This window comes from Zeugodacus cucurbitae, chromosome 2, assembly GCF_028554725.1.
Source record: "Zeugodacus cucurbitae isolate PBARC_wt_2022May chromosome 2, idZeuCucr1.2, whole genome shotgun sequence".
Taxonomy (NCBI): domain Eukaryota; kingdom Metazoa; phylum Arthropoda; class Insecta; order Diptera; family Tephritidae; genus Zeugodacus; species Zeugodacus cucurbitae.
In genome coordinates, this window is record NC_071667.1 from 50,374,038 (window position 1) to 50,395,750 (window position 21,713).

Genomic DNA, 21,713 nt, shown 5'->3' on the forward strand with positions numbered 1-21,713 from the left:
CGACCGACTTAATATCTGGATTAAAAAATAAAGTTATTATTTGGACGAAATAATGCCAAATTTTGAACTTCATTTTCTTAACTTTAATTTTTTTCTATATCTCGATTTTGTGAGCGAAAAGAGCTTTTGTGCTTTCACATGTAATCGCGCGGAGCTTTAGTGCTTTCAAAGTTAGAAAATATTTTAATTTTAAATTAGACCATCTGTCGATTTCAAAAAAATATGAATATGCATGTTTAGCAGCGAGAAATCTTTTGAGATTTTACATCAGTAATCATGAATAAAATATATGAAAGAATGTAGTTATAATGAGTATGAGCTTTATTTAAAAAAAAGCATGTTCTTGGAACACAATAACCAATTTGTGATTTGAAACAGTACTGATTGGTTTTATGAATGTTAGCATAAGGAAAATTGAACAGTAATGTTTGGTACAAAGAGAATGTGTTTGGCTTGATTATTATTGGGAGAAAAATACTATATTTTTATGTTTTTAGATTCCTTAAAATGTAATTAATCAATTTCAAAAGAATTATTTTTTTGTTAAATTAAATCTTGCTTTTGTTTTAGAATCTAATAGGGTATATGCAATCCAATAAAGTAATTTATATTCTAAGCACCCTGTTAAGGCTTAACAATAAATAAATATATATGTATATATTTTTTGAGAAATAAAATCTTAATAGATGAACCTCGTCAATCTTTTAATATCTTTATATCATTCACTATCATCTTAACCTCAAAACACTACCGCAATCATCACTGAAGATCAGAGGAGTGTTTAAATGTATTAGAAATATGTAAGAAATGAAAGTGGAAGTTGAAGAAACGAAAGAAAAATTTAAAGTAAATAACGCGTGCGGATGGTGTTAATGAAATTAATGAAAATTAGTTTTTGTACTAGAAAAAATATATTTTCAATGAAAATAATAGGTGTGTATGTATATATGTATAAGTAAGTATGCATATGGCTGCCAAACAATACCCGTATGATTAAAATGTTACCTTTTTATGTACAATTTTTTGGGGGTATATAGTATATATTTATTATAAAATTGTTTTATTATTTTGGAGAAGAAGAATTCTTGTTAAACTCAATTCAAATATTTATTACCAAAACCTTAGAAGTACATACAAAATTTTCTTTATTAAGTGCTGCTTTTTTAGTTGACTATAGTATGATGTGCAATGATGTTATTGTGTGCTTTTGGTACATTATTTATGTGTTGTGTGTATGTATGTATATTTTTTTGTATATGAGTGTGGATTTAATGCGCTTTTCCATCGCCAAAAGCGGTGAGCAGATTTGGAACATTTCAACTTTTTTCTGTATTATATTTTATTACATCATTTTACAGTTATTGCTGTTTCTTTTTTTTTTTTTTTTAATCAATCACTTAGAATCGTCACACAAACAAAAGGATAACGACATTGTAATCCTTTTTGGACGATCTATCCATTTCCACAATGATTTTTTAAATACAGATTTTTATGATTTTCTTCACAGTTAATGATTAATTTTGAGTAATTTGTAAAAAATCATAAATAATCATCATTTTTGAGCAAATAACTAAAATTCATATATAATCATTATTTTTGGGCAAAAAAAATAAAAATCATAAATAATCATTATATTTGATTTTTATATTTTTTGCTCAAAATAAAACTCACTTTTGGATTACATGTTTGCTATTAAGTTTTTTGGTACTATTTTTTCATGTCCTTTTAGAATGACACGAAAATATTGGAATGGCATCAAAATATCATAGACCAAATTTCATTGAAAGTAGTCCAGTAGTTCCTGAGATATGGTTTTTGACTCATTTAGGCTGTGGCAAAATCATATCTTAAATTTGATCCTTCAGCTATGTTCTAAAAGGACATGAAAGAATAGTACCAAAAAACTTAATAACAAACAAGTAATCCAAAAGTGAGTTTTATTTCGAGCAAAAAATATAAAAATCAAATATAATGATTATTTTTGATGTTTAGTTTTTTTGCTCAAAAATGATGATTATTTATGATTTTTTACAAATTACTCAAAATTAATCATTAACTGTGAAGAAAATCATAAAAATCAATATATAATCATTATTTTGTGATTTTTATAATAAAACTTATAATGATTACGGTCCCTGGTTTTTTTTTATTATTTTATTATTTTATTGACTTTGTTGTTTTTTGTTTTCTCCCTGCTGAATACCTTAACAAATAATCATGTGTTAACCGCCACTTAAGCAAGGGTTATAGCTGCTTTTATTGAAAGTTCTGCGTGTGTATGTATGAATGTATTTACAATTATTAACAAATATTTTTAATTTGTTTGATTGGGTGTGTTAATATGTGTTTTTGTGTTAATTATATATAATGTACATATGTATGCATGAATGTAGGAATTATAATATTTTCTTATATTTATTCACAATTTCTTATATAGAATTAATAAAAGTTAGTTAAGTATTGGAATTCCCTAGCACTTTTGCTAAAAACACTTTTAATGCGCCTAAAATTATATTACAAATGTCGAATTTGCATTTTTCTCAGTTAAAAAATAAAAATAATAAAAAATAGTTAAAAGAATTAAAAAAAATAAAATATTTTGGTTTACTTTATTTTAACTTCAAATATTTATTATAATTTTTTTAAATACTGAATTTTTCACTTCTTATTTTTTAGTGCTTTTAGTAAGCATAATATCTTTAAAAATACAAAAAAAAAATTGAATTTTCATTAAAGATTTTTCATTTCCATCGAAAGAATATACCCAAGGGACAGTTGTATAGACGTTCATATGTATGTACATATATGTATGTATGTATATGTGATTTATTTTTGATATTGAGTTAGTTTATTTTCAACACCCCTCCTTGCTGCAATAAAGTCTTATAAAATATGTGTGTGTATGTTTACATATGCATGAGAGAAAAAATTTAAAATCTAAAATCTAGTGGGCAAAAAGGTGGTTTTATTTCGGTTCTTAAGGTTAGATATTAAAATAGTACAGAGAATATGTGTTATTGTTGTTTTAGTGTTTTCATCGTTAGCTAAACAATTTTCAAATTTGTCGGCCAATTCCTGTTTTGTTTTGTTTTTTTTTTCGTTTTTGGTTTTAAAATTTTGTAAAAAAAACTTTTTGCTGAAGAAAAATCAATTTCTATAAATTTCTCACACATTTGTTACCGCAGTGTGCACAAATGTCAGAGGAACAGAGAGAACAAAAGTAATAAATAAATAATATATATATAGAGCATTTGCATGTTATATTTTATGGTACACATAACCTAGAGAGGGTTAATTTTTAGTTGTTTGCAATTATTTTTTTATTTTTGTTTGAGGGCACTCAGGCACTTTACTAGGAGCTTTAAAAGCTCATATATAAGTATTTGAAAAATAATATTTTTGATATCATATTTTTTTTGTTTTCTGTTTTATTAGTTGATAGATAGTGTTATAAACGAAAGTAGAATCGTACAAAGCTGCAGAAAGTTTTCACACTTACCATTTGAAGTCTAGTCTAAAAAGAAACTGTTGAGATCGCAAAACCTGTTGTGTTATTTTACATATACATACATATGGCTAAGTTGCTTATGCAAAACTTACAGAAAGCTACATATTCCACGGAAATACGCTAAATACTGTTAAGAAAGAGTTCAACACTTAGTAGGTAGAAGGCTAGAAAACCCCTCAGATAGAACAGAGTGCGTAGAATACAGTATATAGAGTAGCTTGTGGAGATTGCGTGCCACGTTTAGCGTGAAATTAATAATAAAAAACACTTTTCAACTTTTTATGCAAAAATAATTTCAAAAACCATTATTTTAATTTCGAAAATGCCTAATCGTTCAAATCAAACCAAAAGCTTTGCAAAGCGCCTATCAAGCTTCTGTTTTTCGAAAGCTTATCACTAATTCGAACTTCTCATAGCTTTTTCAAAAAAATCACACTCATTGTTGTGCAGTTTTCTTAATATTCATAAAAGTTTTATTTTCATCTCACATTTCTTTTAGTAAACTACATACAAACATTATTATTTTGTGTCTAGCGGAAGAACTATTTACTATTAGTTCTATAGTGTTGAAACCACACGTTTTTAAACGAATATCTTTTAAAACATTTTTTTCACACATACGTTGAAACCCGTTTCTTTCTGTAGCCTTAGTATGTTTAAGAACATTAGAAAACTATATTTTTTTTAGTTTGACGTGATCTACATAAGGTCATTTCCGATTTAATAGGGATGCCTACAAAAAGCTATAACATATGGCCTTTTCTATTTGTTAATATTAAATAATTTAAAAATGTCTCAATAAACTCTGAAAAATGTTGACTAAATGTTTTAGAAAAATTATTTTGTGGTATTTCAGACAGTCTCTTAATTTAGTCAATTAGCAAATTGTCAACATTAATAGCGTTTGTAGACAGCCAAATTAATTGATCAATCAAAATTTTTATTGAGAAACGCTTTTTTGGCTTTTACACTGTCGGCTACTCGTTAACCGATCAGCTGTTATACATTTTGGTTTTTGCTTTTCATAAGAAGTTAGTAAGTTTCATCAACTGATTTATATTTTTTAGCACCGTCATCTATCGTAGCTTTTTTGTATCGAAAAATTCAGCCAATCGCAGACAAAGAACGTGTATCGTACGTATCGCAGAGTTGCATTTAATTTTCAAGTCGATTAAAATTCAATTAAGTACTATGTCGATTGTATGATAAATCGATCTTAATAAGCGTTTTAATCGAGCAGAGGCCAGTTAATTGAATAATTAGCTCCTCTGTAAAAAGGCTATAACACGTAAATAGCTCAATTAGTAAATTAGGAAGCTGTCTGAAACATCTAATAGGTATATACATATATTGCTGATTGACTCAATTACTAGGACTGAATTTCAATTTCAATATATTAAATTTCAAATATGCTATCGTTTAATACTGCTAACTAGTCAAGAAATTTGCCATTACTAAACACTGCCAACAAAAAGTATGTAGACAATGGAGTTCATATTCCAAGAAGCGTTTTGTGACTAATTAAGAAAATTTAGGGTCTTTAGTTAAATATTTTTATAAATTCGAAATCGAGTTAACGCTAACGCAGTTCAGATTCATATCTTCTTCTAAGGAAGCAGGGTTTCCAACTAAACTATCATATTAATTAATTATTATTATTAATTAATCCCATCAAATATTTTTTATTTGACAATTTTGTGGCAACACTTTCTTATATTTACAAACATATTTTCGACGAAAAGAAAACCGTTATGTTCTTCATTTCTGCGCAGAAAACATTTAATTTATTAACAAATTCAACTAAATAGTCAATTTGAAATTAACTTACTAAAAAACTAAATATGGCAGGACTTTAAGTGTTAATCTTGACTCACTACTAGAAGTGTTAACTTATCGCCTTCGCGTTTGTTTTCGTTTTGGAATTACTAAATTACATAATACTTGTTGTGTTTGTTTCAAATGGTTTTCAAAGGTTTCGAAATGGTAAAAAATACTACAAAGTTTCTTAACGGTACATATTTATCGCAAAATATGACAACACGTGAGTCGCACGCGTGATTTAAATATTTCTTGTTGTTTATTGGTGTCTACATGAAATTTAAAATATTTAATAGCTAAAATAAGAAAAAAAATATATATATATGTATATATTTTAGAAATGTTCGATGTAATCCGGTGTCAACTTTTCGTTCAGTAAAAATAAATACTAATGGTAAATATGCAATACTACAGTCTACTAAAGAATCCACAATTTGCTCGGGTGGGTTAATACTCGTACTTTGTTTTGTTACAATCGTTTTGTCGTTGAAATTTTAATACTAGTTATACTGACTTGCTTCTAATTACTTTCAGATTACACGAAAAGTCATCATAGATTTATGATACATATAATATTTGTTGGGTTTTCTTTTGGTGATTTCTTTGGTTTCTTGCTGTTTGTTTTTTTTAGAGATTTACAACTACATATACATACATTCTGTATAGTTATGAGGAAATTTTAAATATATCTTATTTGTTTGCTAATAAAATATTGAAATGTACTACAGTATTTAGTTTGTGTATAGCTTGTGTTAGTGTGAACACAACTTTCAAGTGCTTATTAAGGCAGGCAACCGAAAACAAGTAAAATTTTGACGATTTACTCAGTGTCTGAATATTTTATGAAATTAATTTGAGGAAGTTCAATACACTTCACTTGTCTTTAATGATGTCCTTTACAGATTTTCCTTGCTAGAAATAATTTCGGCATTGTCTACTTCAGAGTGCAAGTTGATGGAAGAAACTTATCGGAATTTTGGAGTAAACGACTCACATAGTGGTAAGTATATGACTTACAACAGTCGACAAGAAAAGACAACGTATTTTTTTAAAAGTATTTTCCGTTTTTCTAAACTCAAGAGCAGAAAGTATAAAACATGCTCCGAAAAGAATGCAGTGAGTGGCATTTGAACAATAAATGTTTATTCAAGGGAAAGTTTAAAGGCAAAAATATTGAAAAAATAATTTTCTAAAAATATCCCCAAACTCAGGCATATAATTTTTAATTTATATATTGGTGACTTTGTGCTTAGAAGAAGACTTTAAATTTGAAGACCAACCAATCAATATGCAAAAGAATAACTTTTGAAACATATAGCTTCATGTAATATATAATTTTTGTAAATTCAATTCCGTAGAATATAGCTAAAGCTAAAGGTATGCTTGATTGACTTTTCATAAGTCGCCAGCCCTAATAACGGCCATTGTTGTATTTATGAGTATATTGAGAGGTATTCACTCAACAGTTTTGGATGTGGTGAAAGTAAAGTGAAATGTGTGAGCAAATTTCTGTTGCCTAAGTGTCCTTTGTGTGTCCTTCTGGGTGTGTTTATCTATTGTATTGTTTTGCTTTGTGTTCGTGTGCCATTAATCGGATTTAATAAATAGTTTAACTGCTTATTTGACCACATAGAGAATTGATCACATATGTACATAATGACTGAAGAAACGATCTTTAATGTCGGCGTGTTTTATTTTACAGTGGGCTTTCATATTGTCTCGACGCGTGAACTTTTGCCCGCAGACCGGACACTCATGACTCTGAGGCCGATGAATGTTGGCGTGATGCCAACGATTCGACACGATCTTGTTGCAGCTGACGCAGCGATACAGGGTGGGCAGCGTGCCGGACAATTGCACGAATAGCGTGGAGTAGTCGATATTGTGGTCGCGACGGTTGGCTGCGGCTGCTGCAGCGGCAGCGGCGGCGGCGGCGGCGGCCGCATTTGCGTTGTTGGTAACGGTGGATGGGTTGGAGTTTGTGGCAATTAGTTGCAATTGTGTGGTGTTGTTATCGTTGTTGGTGTTAGCATGGCTCGCTTGTGGGTGGATGTTTGGCAAGTGTTGTTGTTGTTGCTGCTGGTGATGGTGATTATGGCGATGCTGTACCAAGTTGGCAGCAGTTGCCAATGCGTGTTGTTGTTGCTGCTGATGATGTTGGTGGTGCTGTTGTTGTTGTTGCTGGTAGCTGGCTGCAGCAGCGTGTTGGTGCTGTGCATATGCCAATTGTTGCTGTTGTTGTTGTTGCTGTTTTTGTAGTGTTGCCGATGTTGCCGACGCATTCGAGGAGGCGGGCGAGAGCGCTGCCACTGCTGCTGCGGCAGCAACCTCGGCAGAGCAGAGCGCATCTAAAGCATTACTACATCGGCCGAGATTAATAACGGTTTGTGGATGCATGTGACGATGTGTTGGCAAAGCTGGCTGCGGTGTTGTGGTCAGCGCTATAACATCATTCAGCGGACCATTGCGTGCGTGCAACATCATCTCGGCAACATGTTGCTGATGATAATGTTGCGCCTGCAAATGCTTTTGTTGCTCGTACAGTTGTTGTTGCTGTTGCTGCGCCTGTTGACTGCGCATAGCCGCCTCTTGCCGGCAACGCTTATAATGGCAATTGTAGTTGGTGTCCAAGATCTTGTGATCACAATCGCTGTGGCAATCATTGTCGTAATCGTAATCCTCATCGCCGCACAAATCATGCGTCTGACTCTCGTCGACAACCTCAATATGGTCAACGTTGCTTTGCGGCGTCTGCATGCCATCTGTTGCACGTATAACACGCCGTCCATTATGGTGATAGGCAATGTGGCTTTGCATGTCAGCCTCAGCGGCGTCTTCATCAACGCCAGCCACATTGTCATTATCATCATCCTCATCATCATCATCATTCATATTGCCAACGCCATCGTGTGTTCTAATGTTGGCGTGATTTGAATGTTCATCATCGCGCATGTCATTGCCACCAACACCATCATCACCTGTAATCACAGTTTTGGAATTATGCAGTCACCAGACACTTTCATAGTGGGAAGTTGGACTGAATTAAACGTTTTGGTGGAATTTGATGTGGTAGCGCTTACTCGCGGGTATAATTTGGAATATAATAGCTTGCACTAGCATCTTTCGCTTGTGGGCAAGAGGCAAGTAACTACAAACTCGTACAGTTCTGTACATTCAGCATGGAATATAATTGAACAGTTGGTTAAAGCGCAAATTAAACTCAAATCGAGGCGGTGGATTTCAAACTTAAATGGCGAAAACAAAGTGGAGTGGGATACGACTAGTTTAGGCAACTAAATTCTTAAAAATATTTTGGGATTTGATGGTACAAGGCGTCCAAAACAAGATCAAATCAAAGCTCTTAAATTTAAAAACAGCTGGGAAGACGGTTTTTGATGATGACTATATAGAGATCATTTGGTATAGATAATATTTCATTGAGGTTCGTAAATAGTTCTAGTAAGGGTTAGTATTTTCATTTCATACCAACTCAAAATGAATTACGAAGTTTATACATAAAGGTTGCACAGATTATAGTCACAACGGTGCTCCATACTCAGGGAGTATTAATTGTCATAAATCGGGAGAAAAAAGTGACGAAAAAATTAAAAATCTATTTTTCCATATTACACCCATAGGGTCTCTACCAATGGAAAGTATATTGAACATCGTTGATTTTAAAATTTATATAAGTCTAGAGCCTATGGAGAACTCCTATGTTACTTTACACATTTATATTATGTTTTTATAGAGAAGTGAACTTTAAAACTAATTTCGGTATTAGAAAGATTTCAAAACGGATACTACTCAAGCTTCTATCTTATTAATCGGTTAGTATTACTGGCAATATAAAACACTTAAGAAATACATTATCGAAACCCTCTTTGAGGAGATGATTAGGAGAGATTGAAACATACACGATGTACCAACATATTCTGAACCAGGATGAGGAAAATTTCGTTAAGGAAAAGAGTTCAAAAGATCTCAGATTTTCCTCAGGATTTTGTTTTGGTCGAAATTGTGAAATGGAGGCCTCAAAGAGTTGAAGTTCAGACTCTAATGCAGAAACCAAGATGTTCATGAGTTGGTTTCTCTGCGTAAATTTGGGCTCATTTAGGAAAATTTCGTTCCAAGCAATTGGTAGTTTGATGTTTCGTATATGTTTCTACCCGAAATAGAAACATTTTCAAATAGACTCACATTGATTGTGAGGTTACAATGACTAAAAATGAAATTAAATAAAAAAGTGAAATTAAATTCATAATAGCAACCCAATTATATTCCATGGACTAGCAAAAGCTTTAAATTTTTCTTTAAACAATTTGAGGTTATGGTATATTTTTTATGATTTCAGCGTATAACGTAGGTAAAACTTATAAGCGTGTATATATGTAACGGGAGATCTAGTCTAAAATAACATAATTAAGGTATGCAATATTTATGCAATTAACGACAATCAACTACAATTGCTATTTTATATTATTTGTATTATGTAATTAAGTATGTGTAGTAAAGGTATATATGGGGCTAAGTATGTAGAAACTCTCTTTTTTATTTTGTTGTAACTTTTATTTACTAGGCAGTGAATACTAAATATAAAAACTATTATAAAACAAAGCTTTAATTGTTTAAACAATAACTAAGCTTTAAGCTAAATGACGCGTTTTAAATGAATTCTTCAAACGCAAAGTGGAAATGCTAAACAAAAGGTGTAACAAAACAAAGTAACGTACGGTAAACAAATCGTGGCATCCATGTGTATGTGTGTAAAGTAAACGTATATATAACGGTATGGGCCGATTGTGGCATAGTAGGAGCAGGATTGCCAGGTGGATTTAACTGATAACGAAAAATTACTGGAAGAGATGTTCTGTTTGAAATTTAATAGTTGATAGAAATGAGTGGCGGTTGTTGAAATAATATTTCAAATTTGTGTTGTTGAAAAAATACTTAAAAATTTCAATTGAACAAAATGATTATAAAAAATAATATTTCTCGAATTTAGTGTTCAAACAATGTTTGTAAACAAATGGCTGTAGATTTATTTCTTTATTTATTTTTGCCTAAAAGTAAGAAAACTCACTACACTTCACAAAGTCTTCTTATTCCTTCTAGTGTCCATAATTTAATTATTTTGAAATTCACTTTTTCGCTACGAATATTTATACCGTTTGCAATTACAAAGCTTTTGGTTTCACTATGCTTTTAGCACACTGTGTGGTGTGTGCCTCAGCTGTATTTGAGTATTCGAATATAAAATTACTCACTAAAAGTACACGCAATCAGGTAGAGATAATAAATTGAATTGTTTGTTATGAAAATATTAATAAAATATTACTTTACAGTTAGATAGACTATGACATTTATAAATGAAAGATTTGTTTTACATTAATTATCATTTGTGCAAAAGTAATAAGAATGCAAATGATATCACTGGGAAGGGTATTCACGAGTATGTAAAGTATAAAAAACTAACAAAATAATTAAAAACTAAAGTGTGTGATGGTTTATTTTTTATTTTTATTTAATTTTAATATTTTATTAATTTACTGTTATGTTTTGTGAATACCCTTATTAAATTTGTTGCTATTTAGTAATTATAAAATAAGTTTTAAAACCTAATGCTTCCGATAGTTTATGAAAACTGATATAATTTACAATTTTTTATAAGTAGTTTGGGCGTGAAAATGATAAAAAAATAATAATAAAAATAAAGAGATAAAAATAATAAATGATAAAAAGCTATTTATAACTAATAAATAGATGAAATTGTTTTTAGCAAGATAAAAACTTTTAAGATTCATAGATATTAGCTATTCATTTAGATCTTTTATGATTTGTCTCTCCAGCCTCCTTCGCGGTAACCCTACTTTTCGATTCACATAACTGTTTGACTATTTGATAAATGTCGAATAAAGATAAAAAAAACAGCTGTGTTAGTGCTTAAAAATGTAATTTTAAAAGTATTAATTTGAACAGTGTCAGTTATGTATTAAGTAATAAGTAATTAATAATGTTAAAGATTAAAAAAAAAAAACAGAAAACAGTTCTGTTAATTAAAAAAATAGAACTATTGCTTTACTCTATATAAGCCTAGTAATTATTTTTCTCAATATTGGTTAATTTTTCCACGAAATTCTTTTTCGTAATTCTAATAGTCAGGATATTATCTTGGAGAACTTATCTGAACATAACTGAATAGTGTCATATTAGTGCTTAATTATTTTAAGGTCACTATAATCATATATCTAACTTGAAACAGGGTGTTGAGAAATAAAAATAGACTGGAATCCTACTTTCATCTAATGAAACACAACAATACATAAAATGGAAGCCATAAAACATGGAGTTATACATTAAATTTGAGCACATCTCTAAGCTTAAGGTATACTCAGACTTAAAAAGCCTGCTCTTACTTTTTACTGAGGTTAACAGAGGCTAGTAAGGTGTTTTGTTGTACAAAAATAACAGGTGATTCAAGAAGAGGTTCTTTTTCAAATAGCCTTTTTTTTGACAGATCACGCGTGAGTTGTGTCATGTTAGTTTTTTTTCAGGATTGTCCATAATTCTTTATAAATAATGCCGGTGAAAATGTAACCGTCAATGGCGACAGTTATCGCGACATAATAACCAATCAATTATTGAGAGAACACTTCGGTCAGCAGATAATTTCACGTTTCAGGCCGGTCGATTGACCACCAAGATCGTGTGATATCACACCCTTAGTTTTTTTCCTGTGGGGATATGTAAAGTCTTAAGTCTATGCGGACAATCCCGCTTCGATTCAGGCCTTGGAGCAAAACGTCACGCGCGTCATGTAATTGACTAAATTTGAATTTTCCGTGTTTTTTCTTAAAAACGTAGGGGACCTCGAAAGGGATCACCCTTTGTACACGCTAGATAACAGCTTTTATATATTATATATTAACAACAGGTATACTCGTATAAATAATAAAGATATGTTGTAACCTGGGTGATATATGAAAATATGAAAACTTAAACCAATCGGCTCGCTTTTAATTGGTTAATGTCTGCTGCTAACAATTATGATAACAAAGGCTTATTATTTGCTTATTTTCAAACGCTTTTTTGAAACATTTTATTGTCTTAATTTTACCCAGTGTCTTAAATGTCACGGAAGGGAATGTATGTGGATTAAAATAATAAATAAATAATTAACGCTCAAAAAATATTTAAAATGTTAATTTATGAATTATAAATTAAATGTGAAAGTACTTATATACGAATTTAATAAAAAATAAATTTTTTACATATAAAGCAGAAGGAAGTAATGTAATAATAATTGTATTGGTTATGGTAACTTCTATTAAAAAAATTAAACTTCATAAAAAAACTCGAACAGATCAAATAAGCCAAACCGAACTGAACTGTAATGTAATGTATTATCTAATTTACACAATGTAACAGCCTAGGCAAGACATGCAAACAAACATGCTCTACTCAACATTACTCCAAATGCAACTTCACTTAACATGAGAACTTAATAGAGTCACTTATTCAAAAAAGTAATGATAAATAAAAAATACTTAATATATGATGAACAATAATTTCATATAGTTAATTTCACGATTTTTGTGTTATTTTGCAATTTGTGTTTGCAATTACACTTAGAAAAAAAGTTTATTTCGAATAACAAATCAGTAGGAGAGGTGTTGAATTTATTTAATTTTAATATTATTTCTACAATTGTTTTCACTCATATTTTTGCTTTTTGCTAAATTTTCGGAGAGCTTTTAGAGAAATGTATCAATAAATTTTACTATTCAATTATTATTTGCTCAAAAGTGTACACAACAAATTTTACACTGAAAAAAATTATAAAAATATTTTAAAGAAAAATATTGTTTGCCAGATACAGACGGACTTTGAGAAGTATATTATTTATTATATAGATACAACATCTTTTGTTGTTTAAAATTTTTTCAATTTTAAATTTCGAACGGCAGAAAAACTGGTCATAGAAACTTTCCATCAGCAGTTGAAATTAGGAAGACGCTGATGTCTTTCAAGAAGGCATAGAGCCTATAAAGCTGCATTTTTAAATAATTTTACCCTCAAGATTTAAATAATATGCTTTAATTAAAGTAGATTTATATAGTCAAGAGTTTATAGGAGAATAGTAAATATGTCATTACAAAATCGCAAATAATAGGTAAGATTTTGCCATATAGACGGGAACTTAATGATCTCCTTAGAGAGAAAATTGTGCTTTAATCAACTGAATCTAATATCAATTTATGTGCGGAACCCTATTTTGGCGCAATATCAGCATTGTCCCGTGCAGTCGTATAATTTTGATGTATGAAGATTATGGGTTTCTGTGAGATTTTCCTCTCATTTTCGGTATTTCGTGTTGTGTATACCATAATCGGCGTGGCCGAATTCTATAGCCATGTGTTGGCAAAATAACATAATAGTATTTAATAAAAAAACTACTTGTCTTTAAATAAAAGTAAAAATTAATATTATTTCATGCAAAAGTAAAATAGAGAAAAGCGATAAAAGTTTGCTAAATAATATAATTACATATATATAAGTAGCATTGTAGTATTTTAATTAATCCAAGACATCATATTAAGTAGTCAAATTATTCGAAAACTGGCAAGTACACTACACACCCTGTACAAAAGAGTTAGGTAGAAAGGAGCACCTAGGAACAAAAGGAAGCTGGAGATAAACCATGGGCGCGCGTTTTCTAAGTACATTGTATGTATGTATGTGCGTATGCATGTAAGTAAAGAAGTTTGAATGAATATGTGGAAGAGCATAGAAACAGGAAATATTTGGGGAATGGAGGAAACTAAAATTATGTAAATGTATTTGGAGATAAGTGAACGCCAATCGGAGGGTTGGAAAAAAGTTTGACTTATATTTATTTCGGGGATAATTCTATGTTTAGGGGTATTTTAGATATACTTTTTAATACATTTTTAACTTTTTTAATAATTAATTTTTTTCTCATGTGTGTTTGTAGTGTTGGAAAAAATATTAAAAATTTTTTTGGAAAGTTTATTGTACTATATGAGTGATGCGTATTAATGTTATAACGGTATTAAGTGGATTTCGTGCGCCATAAAAAAATTTAATTTATGTTCGTAAATATAGAAAATATTAATTTGAATGCAGCTGCAGCTTTTTATTGAAAATACACTTTTCTCATACTTTTCTATTGACATTGAATTACTGTCACTATTAAGACTATTTTTATTGCATTTTCCTTTGCAACACATCTACTTTCGTTTATCGAAAAAATAATTAGTATTACAGAAATTGTTTACAAACTATATGCCAATATTATATATATGTAGTATATTATGAAATGCTAACTAAAATTAGAAAGGGCTGACTATAAACCAATAAAAACAAAGAGAGAAATGTTAACGCAAAAAGGAAATAAATCAAACGCTAGTATTATGTAACTACTACAAAAGAAAAAGTAAACAAAACGCTGTTTTTACTGTTTTTTGTTTCGGCTTTTTACATACATTCAATGCTATATTTTATTTACTAATTCTTTTTTTAACTTTATTAACTGCAATAGTAGGTTAATAACTTTATAAATGTTTTAAATTTGTTTCTTGCAAACTAAGAAAGCCTGTGGTAAGTTCAGGTGTCAGTTGTAAAAGGGGGAAAATATAATTTATTTAATTTAAAAAGGGCGGGTATAACTTTCTAAGTGGTTGAGTTTGGTATATATATATAGTACAGTAAAGCCTCAACTGCATGAGCGATTGACAAGATATATATATATATATATATATATATATATAGAGAGTGTGTAAAAGCAAACAAAAAAAAAACGCAAACATAATTAAGCAAAAACGGCACTTTTGTACTCACCATCAATGTTATCCGACTGATCCAATGGCAGCTGTTTACCATCATTCTGATCCTCTCGACTCTCTTGCTGTAGGCCATGTGAGGATAATAATTGAGACATTTCATCGGTGTGCAGCTTCAGAGCACCGGGCTGTATAAAGTTTGTAGGTTGTTTAGGATGATACAAAAAATTTGGTGTTATAGTACGAATGCGATTTAAAATATATGAAAATAATTACATAAGAGACTAAAAATCTATTTTTATTCAAATTTAAAGTGCTAAATTTCGACTTAACAAGTGTGAAATTGGTTTATAAATTGTGTAAGTGGTCAGACTAATTGAAATTTTTTGCTACTCGAGAAATCTATAAAATAACAAGGTATACTTTCTATTGTAAACGGTGCTTTCAGAAGAGAGAATAACAAAAAGCTTTCAAAAGATCTGCATTGTATAAGGAGCAGCAACTGTAAATTTTTTTATAATATTATTTTGATAAATAAGCTTAAATAAGCTTTAAGATTTGAAAACTTGAGAAAACTTTAAAATTTCGACTCTTGAGGGGCTTAAAAATTGAAGTAGGCGGAGGTATATAAAAAATATCTCTTAATTTTAGCTGAATGAATTTGAATAAGATTTTTTAAGCTTTCATTATACTATCCGGCAAAATCGACTTTTTTCTGGGTATTGGGGCAAATAATTATAAAAATTGGGTTCTCCGATTTTCGAAGTTACAAAGTTTGATTTTCGAAAACATATAATATGTGTATGCCGAAAAATACCGGCCCCATTATAACATCTGTCACATATGCTTGACGGAAAAGAACTTTTTTCGAACTTCAAATCCGAATATTTCGACTTTGGAGGCTGACTTCGAAAATCGTAGAATAAATTTTTGACTTACGACTTAATCTTCCGAAAAAAATTAGTTTGCTCCAATACCTAGGCGAATGTTGCTTGTACAGTGTTATTCCAGACGGATATTTCTGATCAGAATTTAAAATATTTTTCACAATTCTCTTTGATATAGAATAACAAAAATAAAGAGCTTTCTGTGCTGAAGATAGCTTTTTTGTAGTTTTTAGACTATCTACTTCAAAGCTAGAATGCAGAATTTTTATCTAGTTTGAAAAGGCCTTAAAATCATAATTGCAAAAATTAAAATAGGTTTAACTAAAATATGTTCAATTTCAATTGTTAAGGTTTTTCATACTCATATTCGTACATATACATATATATTAATGTCGGTAAGATAAAATTCAATCCTCTAATTGAATTTAATTTCAATTTTATTTATTTACATAATAACACAATATTGTAACATTCGCTGCACGTATTCTACTTCACAGAGAAAATGCTTCATACTTATGCTAATTTTGTGCTTGCACATTAAACATATGGAACCAAGTTTTTTCGATTTAAATTATATAATGGAAGAACAAAATTCCGAAATGTCAGCAAATCAAGTAAAATTGTAAATTACACCTTAATATTAAATTAACCAAGCAGTGAGAGATCGTATACAGTTTTAGTTGGGTGGGTTTCTCGCTCTCTCTCTTTTCATACGCTATCCTCGCCCACATTTATCGTGATCACTTCCGGCGCGCTCTTGCGCTTGTGAATGGACTCGCGCAAAATGGCGCCCATTTCGCCATCCACGGATATACTGCGCATGCCACCACTACCAGCAGCAGTACTCTGCGCACTTCCCCCACTCGCCGCCGCCGATATGGCCTCTTTACCGTGCGTCTGCAACTTGTCGGTCTCCAGCAACTCGCGCTCATAGCACAAACGATGCGATTTACACTTGTTGTGATGATTTACAATTTCCAGACGGAAATTGGAATTCCCCTCCACAAAGGAGGTGCGTATATCCGGTAAATCATTCGACCACTTGCGGCAGAATTTGCAAAACATCGTGTTCGCGATCTCATCGTATTGCAGCCAATCGAATTGAAACAGCCAATTGGAGCGGAAGCGCCCACTTTTGCGCAAACTACCACTGCTTGTGGTCGTACCGCTGCCGGCAGCGCCGAACTGCTTGCCGGCTGGCGTCGTATTGTCGTAGGTCGCGTACTTGGCGGCTTTTGTGTCGGCAGGTGTGAGCGGTCGCTGAAAGTTGTCTGTGGCGTTGAGCAGAAATTGTTGTTGCTGCTGCAGTAGTCTTTGTATGGTCGCTGTCGCCGTGGCGGTGGTTTGCGCGAGCTCGAGATCGGCAGCTAAGCGCTGCGCGGGCTGCGTGCTGACGGTGAGTTGCGCTTGCGCTTGCGTCGCATACCAATTCGCCGCCTTACTTTGGTGCTTGTGGGTTTGTTCTTGCTTGTCGCGTTGTTGCTGCTGTTGTTGCTGCTGCTGCATACTTTTCAACTGTGCCTGCACTGCGTGCTGCAGCAGCAGGTTCTGCTTTGTATCTTGTCCTTCACGCTGCTGCAGGTATTCAAACTGCTGACGCACGTAATCCTGCTGCAACGATGATGCGCGACGCTGACGCCCCGGTGAATGCTCGTACCTCGTCGTGCGCTTTTCCTACATTTCATATTTGTGTGCGTCGGGTTTGCGAGTGGAGACATTGGTGTATCGCGTTGGTTTTCGTTTTAGTCGACCGTTGGTAGTGTCGACATGTGTTTCAAGTAAATTAAAGATAAAGGAAACAAATAAAAATAATTGATAAAAAATAATAGCAACAAAAACAACTTAAGAAAAGTGGTACATTTGTGTATATTTGGGGAGGAGAAAGGATTTCGTTTTAATTTTTGCATTTTTTGACTATGAGACTGAACGCTTCGTCTTTTCGTGAATGTTTGTGTGTGAGTATGTGTTTTCGTAAATTAGGAGAAAAGCGTGCTGTACGAAGGACCTTAGTACTTGTTTTAGAAATTAAATTTTACTCTGAAGTTAAGTTTAAACACAAATAAGTGCAGGAAAAGTAGGAAGGAGGAATAGGTTTATAGGGAAGTTGTGAGAGAGTTAGCAAGCAGGGATTTGGGTGCAGTATTTAGCAAAGCAAAGTTGTTCAGATTTTTTCTTTTTCTCGGACGATGCGCAAGTTGCATTGTATGTAAGTATCTACAAGGGTTAGCGATTAGACTTGTCTTTACTAATGTAATCAAATAAACAGTAAATTACAGTATTTGTTTTTTTTTTAATAAACTAGATAAAGCAATAACGTAAATCCTTCGTCCTTGCTGTTTTGGGGAATTTCCACATTTTCTTAAGTTGTACTAATGTTGCTCTACGCGTAGTAGAAGCATTTTCTTTGTATTTGTTACAATTATTTTTTATTGTACCGTTTACCGTTTGTTGTTGTTGCTCAAGCATTGCGCTGATCAGCATTTAATTTTTTTTTTAATATAGTACAATTTTGGTTTCATTATTTATTTATAGTTTCATATATGTAGTATGTACGAGTATGTATTTACCGGACTTGGAACCATCGTGCCGGTCCAAAGAAAAAACCTTAACAATTGATAGTGCTTACACAAATGTTTTATGTACTTATGATAGATTATAAACGGAACTTAGTTTGATATCTCTTATGAACGAATACACTAAATTGCACATTATATATGTGCTTATGTATATAAGCATGGAAAATGTTTATAAACATGTTGCTAGGCATAAATATTAATATTGAGGACATTTAGCTTTTTTGATTTTTTAAAATAGGTGGCAACACTAAATTATATTCATTGCATTCATACCTTAAATTATACAAGACTTTACTCTTAACGTAAAATAAAAAAGAAAAAGTTATATTATATTTCTTCAATCAGCAACATGTTTATAAACATTTTCTTATCTACACGATGGACACGAAATAACACAAATTACATATTTTAAACTGTTTTATGAATCTTACAGTTCTATGCTAGCTCATTTATATATTATATTTTAAATTCATTGTATTGACTACTCACCGGCAAGTATTCGGTTGGCAAAGGTACATGAGTCTCACGTTGTTGTTGCAGCTGTTGTTGTTGTGCTTCAATTAATTCTTGTTTAATACTAAGCGCATGACTGAGACCAATACTACTGGGAATCGCACTAACACTACCGCTACCCACGCCACCTAGACCGCCACCACTGATACTCAATTGACTGACGGATAGCGGTGAATCGCGCCGTTCGCCCACACCTGTGATGATGGCATCCTCCGATTCGGATGTGCTGCCAGTTTTTGGCACGGGACTCGATTTGAAATTGCTGCGTGAGGATGCCTGTGAAAATTTGAGCAAGAAAGGTGTTTTGTGAAATTTTTGAAGGGTTCTGGGGATTCATTTAAGCTATGCTAATATAAATTGTTGCACTTCAACGTTAAATATAAGCTTTATGGAGATTCGAATTCTTATACGATCGGCTTGGAAATGTCTTTGGTTATTATGGTCAATCGACAAAACATATATCCATGGACTAGTTTCTGAAATGTCTAACTATTATGCGTTGGTTGTTTCACTTTACTTCCTGTATAAAATAATGTGTCAGATCTCTGGAATATGTTCTGAAAGGCTTTCTTAGACGCCTTATGTGTGAACACTTTTTATAATATGTGTTATAAGTATTTCTTTTTTCATAGTTGGCAACCCCGGAAGCTAATTAATACTATGTTTACATATAACGAGATTATCTCCATTTACGAGCTTAACTCGATAATCTGTAATTAAGAAACGTGATTTCCCCTACAAAATTGCTCTCTGGATAATCCGAGATTATAAAATTATCTCGTTTTATACAACTAGATTTTCGGTGTTATTCCTAGGATTATCGATAATTTTGCGAAGAAAAGGAGAAATGTCAAACGAAAATGTAAACAACAATGGCCGACAGCGAGAGAAATATGTGTAATACAACAACAAATGCAACACATTTGACAATTGATAATCTCATTTGGCTCTATGTAAACGATTAGATTATTGAACGAGCTAAGAACGAGATTATTTTCATATGTAAACATACTATAAGTTACAATTTCCAGAGAATTTAAAAATTAAGAAGAGGCTCTAATATTTTCAAAGCCTACAATTCTTATCTTAAGACACATTTTAAAATTTCTTTCAACTAATATAATAAGAAGCCCACTCAAAACCTCTTTATTAAGCTTAATCGGGGTTGCAATTTAGTTCTTAGTCGTTTTTATATTAACATGAATCTACTTTTATCAAGAATTTTTCACTTTTTGGGAAAAAAACACTTTCATGAGAAACGCGTGTGCGAAATTGATAAGAAGAACTCTTTATTTCTTTTGCGTACTTCCTTTGATAATATTTTGAATGTATGGTATACAAGAATAATAGACGCTGATAAGGCAAATGTTCGTTAACGGTACAAAGAATGTAGTTATTTTCGTCATAGAAGTCTAACAACGTCAGACACAGAGGAGACAATTGGAAATTAATTAATTGATAGTGAAATAGTATATAAATAGCAGTTGAATATTTCTACCGAAGAATGTGCTTTTCATTAATCCTGTTTTGATTGCCGACTCACCTGAGAATCCTGAGTGTAGTGCCTGTCCTGTACATTTGCGTTATGCGTCGAGGTCAACGAATTATCACAGTTGGATGAGTTCTTACGTCTTCGCTTATTACTACCTAGATGCTCCACCGGCGTGGTGGACATCTCTCTATCACGATCTCTGTTATCCTTGTTACTATAGTCTAGCTGCATGAGTTCATCACGACTATCGGCGCGTTCGCGACCAATGCTGCTGCTGCGATCACCACTACTGCCCCCATTGCCAGCACCACCGCCACCACTAACACTGCGCTCACTATTCGCATCACTGTTGCGACTATTCAATATGCCACCACCACCGCTGACACTGCCGCCAGAACAGGCTGTATTCGGATCGGCGCTGGCACTGCGTGTAGCTGCAGCCGCCACCGCAGCAGCCATTGCGGCCGCTGTGATGGGTGAACGTTCTCCCAAACCCAGAGCTGCTGCAGCGGACTGTAAACTGGCACTCACACTGCCCACATTGGCAGTGGCAGCTGCTGCTGCAGCAGCCGCGGCAGCGGCGGCAGCATTGCGTTCGCTCAAACTGCTGCTGCTGCGATGTGAATGCATTTCGTCGCGCATATCGCGTTCGGTGGCGCGGCCACGTAACTGTTGTTCGCGTTCGCGTGGTTCACATTCGCTACCGCCGCTGCCGCCACCTCCGAGTCCACCGCTACTATACGGTGTACGACCGGTGGGCGAGGATATGGGCGAATCGCGGTGTTCCGTGCGATAGTTGAGGTTGTTGTTGTCCGTTAGACCACGAACCTACGGAAAGACTCTCATAAATTAATTTGCTCACATGTGAGAGTGTAATTTTACTCTTTGCTTACCTGTAGACTCTCGGCTGTTTTGAGGAACATCGGCAGCGAACTCTGACCGACATTGACTTCGCCTTTGTACATGAAGTCGAGCAGGGAGCGCATTTCTGAGTATCTGACATCTTTTAAATAGATGATAGGATGTGGATGGCGGTTTTGCAGGAAAATTGTCTCGAAATATGGGCTGCATGCTGATAGTATGGTTTGATGCGCCTGTGTTGGTGGAAGTAAACAA

The 21,713-nt window shown here is 32.7% G+C and overlaps 1 protein-coding gene across 10 annotated transcripts in view; it reads right to left on the minus strand.

Moving 5' to 3' along the window:
* The window catches only part of LOC105216802 (sex determination protein fruitless), a 185,995-nt gene that overhangs the window by 12,235 nt on the left and 152,047 nt on the right, over positions 1–21,713 (minus strand). For 7 of the 10 annotated variants that reach the window (XM_054236147.1, XM_054236145.1, XM_011191468.3 and 4 more), the window contains 5 exons: positions 21,491–21,691; positions 20,649–21,425; positions 19,082–19,381; positions 15,188–15,317; positions 4,707–8,304 (listed from right to left, as the gene is read on the minus strand). In XM_054236147.1, the coding sequence (XP_054092122.1) occupies positions 6,968–8,304; positions 15,188–15,317; positions 19,082–19,381; positions 20,649–21,425; positions 21,491–21,691 (2,745 nt within the window). In that variant the 3' untranslated portion in view covers positions 4,707–6,967. Of the gene's footprint in view, positions 1–4,706; positions 8,305–15,187; positions 15,318–16,400; positions 17,691–19,081; positions 19,382–20,648; positions 21,426–21,490; positions 21,692–21,713 lie in introns of those variants that run through there. The other 3 variants (XM_011191472.3, XM_011191471.3, XM_011191470.3) reach the window with 2 other exon arrangements.